The sequence below is a fragment of the Sander lucioperca genome, chromosome 5 (assembly GCF_008315115.2).
Source record: "Sander lucioperca isolate FBNREF2018 chromosome 5, SLUC_FBN_1.2, whole genome shotgun sequence".
Classification (NCBI taxonomy): domain Eukaryota; kingdom Metazoa; phylum Chordata; class Actinopteri; order Perciformes; family Percidae; genus Sander; species Sander lucioperca.
This window is the reverse complement of record NC_050177.1, coordinates 24654440-24662262: the sequence shown is the minus strand read 5'-3', so window position 1 is coordinate 24662262 and position 7823 is coordinate 24654440. Positions and strand designations below refer to the sequence as shown.

The following is a 7823-nucleotide window of genomic DNA, read 5'->3' as shown; positions in this document are numbered from 1 at the left end:
AGAGAAAGTCAAAAACTTTACAAAAAACCTTACAAGAAATCACTTGAGAACATCTATATTGGCCAGTTCTCCAGACAAAAGCATGTATCACCTGCTTATATTGCTTAATGGCAAGTCATTTAACTCAACTTCTTTGGATTCCTATTTGTTTGGTTTGCATTTTCCTCTGAAAACAGATTGCACAGCCAGTAGTTTTTATTTAAGTGAATATTGATTTCAGTAAGGAATGCTAATATGTTATTGAGGTTGCAGTAAAGAGAGTTTTTCTCCAGTAATGTAACAGGACATCATTGGCCAAGTCTGTGACAAACAGTCTTTGATGTAAAGTTTCAGATTTAGCTTCATAAATTATGTATGAGCTCACTGAAAATATGCTGGAAACCGCATCGAGCATCTGTTATGTTAACCAGCAGCAGCAAACAGAAAATCTCAGCATACAGCTTTGATAAGACATTTCAGCAACATTGAGCATCTGTATTTAAGCTCTACAATATGATTTCATGTGTTGTTTATTTCTAATTCCTGTCTCTTTACTGGCTCTCCCCTGTGGTTTTGTCTTTCTCTTGTGTTTTACAGAGTTGACAAGTGATCTAAAGGTGAAGCCTCCAGGCAGAAACCAAATGGGTATGTTAAAAACAAAATCCCTTTAATGCTCATCTCTTTTTCTTCATCACACACCTCCATCATGCATCAGCTCTCCGTCTGCACTGGAAACAAAAAAACAGACATGTTTACATCTTAACCCCCAATCCACCGTAACTCGACATCAGCATCCCTCTCTGCCTCCCTCTGTCCTCCCCACCCTCTCATCCCCAAGGAGATAGATCCCTGCCTCCCTATCTCTCTCTCTCTCTCTCTCTCCTTATTTCCTTACCCACAAGTAGGGGGATGACTTCTCTGGCAAACCATACACAAGACAGATCATGGATGCAAAGTGTATCTGTGTTACCCTGTTTTTCTGTATAAAAGGATATGTTCACAGCTGTATGGGGGTCCGCACGTGCTCGCTGTCAAGATACTGACAGAAAGACAGCATGCCTCAACATATTTGGCTCATAGCTGACATTTGCAGGACCATTTGTGGTATCTGCAGAGATAGGCACCATTTTGTCACAGCGAATTAAAGACAGAGCAGGAGACGAGAACTCAAAATGCTGTGTGAATGTGCTTGTAGATAGTTAGGGGGGAGGGAATCCTGCTTGGCTGCATTACTCAGCCATTAGACCCTATCTCCTTTTTTCAGGACAGGTTATCCCCCAATCCATCAATACAGCACGGCTCTCTTCTCCTCCCACCCTGAAAAATTGATCCATCCTCTTTTTCTTTCTCTGCTCTCGTTTTTCCTCATTGTCCCAGAGGGGGTATCCACTTACAAGACTTTGCTGAGAACAAGAGAGACGTAGAGCCAGTAAAAAGGAGAGAGGAAGAGGTGGAAGGAGAGAGGTAATGAGGAGAGCGATTAAGGGAAAAGGCAAGGCGGCAGGATGCGGTCAGCTGCAGACGTGGAGGAGGAGGGGTATGGAAGAATATGAAGATCACATTAGGTACTGTAGTCTAAAGTTAGCATATGAGCTCAACCTGGGTGTGGTGATGGCGACAGAAAACCTAAGACTGATCAGTCCTCAGAGGATCCATCCTAGTAGACCGAGGGAGAGAGAGAGAGGATCCGGGAAATAGAAGGAAGGGCAGAGATACTAGAGAACGAAAATCACAGATGAAAAAGTACTCAGTATGATAAATGGAAGTCACACAGACAGAAAAATAAGAGAGTTAAGTGAAAATACCCAATGCTTTTATTGTGTATAAAGCACCCTATTACTTCTAAGCCTAATATGGATTCCAGACTTTATAGGTTCACCTCCAGGACTCACCAAACCTTCCTCCACCCTTTGGGGTTCTCTTACCCTGCAAACCTGACCTGTTTCTACGGGGAGAGGCATCAGTCCGGCCTCTGTGGATGTAATCTCCTTCTCCTCTGGCAATCTCCAGCTCAGTCAGCCCCAAGGTTGCTGCACTGGCTTTTCATCCATACCTCCCTCTCCTCTGGCATATTTTACTGGAATGAAGGGGCGCAAATGTTGTCTACGGAAGCAAAAAAAAAAAAAAAAAAAAGAGAACAATAAATAGAATACTGCGTTAAACCTGGCCTTGGCAGAGAGGTTGATGTTAATGTGGAGAGGAGGCCTAAATAGTTTTAATGTTTTGTCAGATTGCAAAGACTGGCTTTATGTAAAAGACAAATGTGTGTATCATGAATCTATCATGAATCTATCCCAAAATATGATTAAGATGAATGATAAAGACTAAATATTGATATATTGCCCAGCTGTAGTATGGAGATGACCTTTTCCATATATGTGTGTTATTTCATGGACCAGCTCTAAAGCCACCATACTGTACCATTTTCAGATTATGAGATGCTCTTTGAGGCAAGATAAGTAATGTGCCTCTATGGTAATGTACAAAGTGTATTAAACTGTGTGGATATGCTGTGTATGGTTTGTATATATGCTGATTTTGTTGTACATTGTAGTAGTTTGTGGAAAGAACTATTTGTATATAGATTCACTATGTAGCAGGTAGGCACATTTTACAATTATATATGTATGGGAACTCTTAATTTTAAGAGAATATATATATATATATGATTATTATTTGGGCATTTTTAGACCTTTATTTCCACAAGACAGATGAAGACATGAAAGGGGAGAGAGAGGGGGAATGACATGCAGCAAAGGGCTGCAGGTCGGAGTCGAACCTGCGGCCGCTGCGTCGAGGAGTAAACCTCTATATATGTGCGCCGCTCTACCAACTGAGCTAACCCAGCCCCATTCCTGCAGGTATTTAACACTTGTATTTCTGGTCCATCTCTGTGTCAGAGTTACAGGAGGAAGAGGAGCTCCTGGAGGCCCGCTGTTGGGACGTGGAGAGCTGCCTGGCCGAGCAGGAGTGCACCTTAGGAGAACTTCGTGAAGAGTTGAGTCACAAAGGGACTTTGGTGGGAGCCCTTAGAGCCAATCTCAAGGAAAAGGAGCGCCATTTCCTGGAGGAACTAAAACGCCGCAGCCACTGTTCCACCATCCTTAACACGGAGCTACAGAAGCAAACGGAAGCAGCAGCATACCTCTCCTTCCAGCTGCATGCTGCCAGGCAGAAACTGCACCACCAGCGGATGCAGCAGAGGCAGGGACTCCTCGCCCGAATCAACAGTCAGGGGGCCCAGTATGGTGCAGAGCAGAACTCTGTTTCTCCACAGATGCTGTCAGGAGCCTCCCCTTCCTCTCCTGTGGTTAAACCCAAGCGTAAGAGTGCCAGGGCGTCTTTAAGAGTGGAGCGTGCCAGGGAGTGCGTGCCCATAGAGAAAGTAATGGGCCCCGCAGAGCCCACAGCGATGCCGGACCCCGCACTTTTCCTCCACCCTCGAAGGCATAGGGCTCGCTCCAGGCACACTGTGGCACAAAGACACCCTCCATTAGGCCTGGAGAAGGAGGATGAGGAGGAAGGAGGTGGAGAGGGGCCAGTGGAGCCCCAGGATGAAGCTGCCAGACTGGTGTCTTCAGCTGCAGCGCCCCCTGCTGCTGAGACGAAGGCTGATTAGCGATGACTGTGAACTGCACTTTTAACTGCAGTTTGATCACGGTATGATTATCTTCTGTCAGACTGTTAATGCTGTTAACTGTTGTTCTGCACCTTGACTGAATTTATACTAAGTTTTAGCTAATGAATTATATTACACTTAATATTTACTTTAAAATAACCCTAAATAACTTGCAAAGCAAAACTCAGTGTCACTCAGTGTCCGTCTTAAATTAAGTTTAATGAATTATCTGTTTACACTGGTGTCACACGCTCAGTATTACGTGGGTCCCTTTATTTCAAAGCAACCCCTTTTTGATCTATGGTGATGGTGAGTGGTAGCAGCCATTTTAGGTGGACTACAAGCCGATGTGTTGTTGTAGCCCAACCAACTGTGAGCGTTCAAGGGCAACCATAAATCAACCAAATGTTTGTGTGGCCCCTGACTGAGTCACAGCTGAAAATATCTGAAGTAGTAATGTGCACGTCTGTGTGAGTCCTCCATGTCAAAAAATGTTGATTGGAAGGTGTGTACAAAATACAAAACTAAATTAGAAATTAGAAACTGATTAGAAACGATAACTTCCAATAAAATACAGTAGATCCATTTTATCTGTATTACAACAATTTATACCTTAAACACAGTAAATATTCATATTTGGTAGGCTGGAATATGTCCATGAATATTTTTTTTTTTTTTTTTTTATCAGGACACAAAATTCCGGTGTTGTGTCAATGTTTAACTCAGGTGTGGTTTGTGTACTAAACACACACACACACACACAAAAGACTACTACTTCAACTAGATTGTGTTTGAGGCTGTCAAGGTTTCTTTTCCCCTCAGGAAAAATGGACAAACAAGAACAGGACTGGAGTGTTTGGTGTGTTTTCAACTGAAGTCTGATTGATTTGGTCTGTTTGCATTTTGTTCCTATTCCATTTTAGGCTACGCAAATTCCCAAAGTAGCTGCATCACAATGCACACCAAGACAGTGACTATTTACTGTAAATGACAAGCGGGCAGGCTCAGCAGGAAGCTGTATGTGTGTGTGTGTGTGTGTGTGTCCTCTGTTATCAAAACACGTGCACATGGTGGCCCCTAGCGTAACAAGGAGCAAATGGCAACTTGGAAAAAAAGCAGTATAAGAAAGACCACATTAACACCTATATTGACTATATTTTAACTGCTTTATAGTTGTCCATTCAATACCCTACTTTAATTGCTGCCTTATAATAGAGGAGCTGTGGATATAGGAAACACAGTGTGGATATTTAAGACATTTCTAAGTACTGTAGTATTTATAGTTTCCTTTTGTTTCACTTTTATAGGACTCTTTTGGATTTGCATTTAAATGTTTTCGGTATGTAATGTGGCACCTCGGTTATTTCTGATTCAAGGCTGCGTCATGGTTGATTTATACTTGAGCCATGACTCAACTGAGCATTGGTGTCTTTGAAACAAGCCTTCCTGTAAGACTGACTTTAATTGTGATTAGGTGCTGTGAGGCTTTTCTCGCCCTCTGCAGCTACCGGTTAGAAGTTTAGCATTATGTTTTAGCAGTATATCCTCAATAAAGCAATATATCAATATATTTATATATTATTAATAGGTTACGTCAGCTGGTTTAAGGACACTTGAGGTGTTAAAATAGATTTTATGATTCTTTAACTTTGTATTTTGTAATTGTTGAGCCCAGTATGTTTTGCTTAATATTTTTCCAAATTGTGAAATTGATTATTTCTGTTGATTGTCACTGAATCTTGAAGTGATTAATTGTTTTGTTACAGTTTATAGGAGGCATATCCAACTGAGGAATCGATGACATGCTGCTTGTGAAGCAGCATTAAACAAATGGGTTTATTATTATGCCACATGAGACTGTCTGGATGAAAACGAACTAAACCCGTCTTCTTTTTAGTAAAAATGCAAAGCTGGTTAGCCATTAGCATGACTCTGTGCACTATTCTTCCTCAAGTTTTATGAGAAAGCTTGGATAAAGGTACAAAGCTGTCTGGTTTAAAAATGTTTGTTTTACAGGATCCTGAACTTAGACTGTTAGACTTCATCACTCCACATGTTATCCGAATAAAGCAGCAGGTAGATTAAACTCTCCACCCACCTTTCATAACAATAAGCTGGCATCCTGGGTTGCATACTACATCTCACATTATCTATACTTTGGTATTATGTAACAACTTGGATAAATCAATCAAAATACTGGTTGCTATATACAGCTACAGAGACTGTTGACTCGTTTGTCTGCTTTGAAGGAAAATGCTAATGAGCCAAAGAGGCCCACCAGTCAAATTAACATGAAGACGAATGGTGTGATGCCTTAATGAAGATGTCTTTTCATAAATGTTTCAGCTTAAGAGCGTAAGTCTTCACCGCCTGATTTGCTTTTTCTACTCTTCAGAGCATAACACAGTACATCTCAGAACAAAGCAAGAAAGTAGATAATTGTTCTCACACACACATAGAATGTCTTCCATCTTTCTAAACGCCTTTATAATAACCTTAATCCTCATAATAATAATTATAACAAAATGTCAGCAGCTTCTTGTCCAGGTCTTGTCCTTGTGGTCAGTCCTGGTTGAGGTTGAATCCGTTAATTTTGCATCTTAGAGAAACATTTCAGTGGACCGTAAGTGGCACCATGAAGCATCTTGTTTGACATGTTATGTGGTCTCTAGCAATAATGCGGTGTGGTGCCCAACATGGAGATGTTGCTCTGGATTGTTGTATGGTTTGGTTCTTGGGTGAGCATAAACTGATTACCGCATATACTGTGTTAGCTTTCTATAGTGATCTACTGTACACATGATTGGAATAAAATGAAGGATTGTCTATCTGCTGCCTCCTTATTGTTGCTTGGAAGCTTACCAGAGAAAACATGATTTTAAAGAAGCAGAGAATAAATGTGAAGGTGAATAAATTAAATGATTTCCCTTTTCACAGAGATATGGAGCTGGATCATGTCATTAAACATATGTCATTATTGAGATTGTTCAATACGTGATTCTCCTTTACATTATCTGCAGTAATTCAGTGTGAATGATAAAACATTATTATGGCTATTTAAATATGTACAATTTAAATGCTTTGAATCCTTCTGAGAAAGCTCTCATGCCAGACTAATTTTCTCAGTATTTTTTGTAAGAGAAGGATCTTTTATCTCCCTAAAGACTCATTATACTGTTATATGCACCCTGCAAAATTCTTCTTTATTACATTAAGAAAATTGTTTTAAGCCCAAACTGGCTCTTTGTTGGGTAAAGAGGAATGGGGTGTATCTGTACTTTTCTTAATATAATAATAGAATGGGTCATTGTCGAGTCCTTTGGGAGACAGAAATCACATTTCACTTTTTGGCTTGGACAAAATATATACAGTATATGTGTGTGTTTTCACACCGAGGTGAAGGTGCTTACACGTTTTCAGTTTGTGAAAAATAAGTATTGAAATTATCACTGAATAAGTATAATTATGAATAGTAATATTTTACAATTACAGTTTGTATCTTTGACAGAGTGAATACTTAATCTTTAAAAATGTTGCTGCAGGCAGCTTTCCTTTACTAGGCTTATTAATACTGTTTGACAATCTAACACATAATTACTTCAATTGTGCTCACCTTACAGTGGCGGATGGAGGAAGCGGAGTAACAAATGAGAGTAACAAGTGGTTTATTTTACTATCCTTAGGCGTGGAATTTACTTTCATATGATTTTGGTTAAAACATTTTGGCACTGGCTCTGATTGTCCTTCAGAGGTGGGACATTTGGCAAAGTGTTGAAAGTTGCCTGGCAGCTGTTTGGTCTGGTAGAAAATTCTCCCATTGTAGAAAAAGTAATATACAAGTATGGGTTTCCAAGCAGGCAACTGGCCCAAATAGCTCCAGGCTTACTGTGTGCCAACTGATTTATACTAGTTTACTGTACTGCTGTATTACCTGATCTTGAAGAGGATCCCTGACTTTGATCCTATTACTACACAGCATGATAGTACTAAAGCATAGTAAAACTGTACACACGGCACAAAGAGCAAAGAGGACACAGGGTTATTAGGGGCCCTCGACCCCCCAAGCAGGGCCATAGCTATATATCCATAATTTGGTCAACTAGAAGTTGTGACCAGGCCCCTGCTGGAATAATGCCAGTGAGCTGCAACTCTTACACTCACTAAAAGTGTGGGGGTTAAAAGCCAGAGTGACTGACAGGAGCTGGTGATGACATCAAACTATCAT

General features: G+C 40.6%; 1 protein-coding gene across 1 annotated transcript in view; it reads left to right on the top strand.

Annotated features, from left to right (window-relative positions):
* Positions 1-6424, top strand: part of si:dkey-54n8.4 (coiled-coil domain-containing protein 92) — an 11540-nt gene extending 5116 nt beyond the window's left edge. The window contains exons 3-4 of the mRNA XM_031297334.2: positions 577-624; positions 2880-6424. Coding sequence (XP_031153194.1) covers positions 577-624; positions 2880-3598 — 767 coding nt within the window. The 3' untranslated portion in view covers positions 3599-6424. The remainder of the gene's footprint in view (positions 1-576; positions 625-2879) is intronic.
* Positions 6425-7823: the final 1399 nt, after the last annotated feature.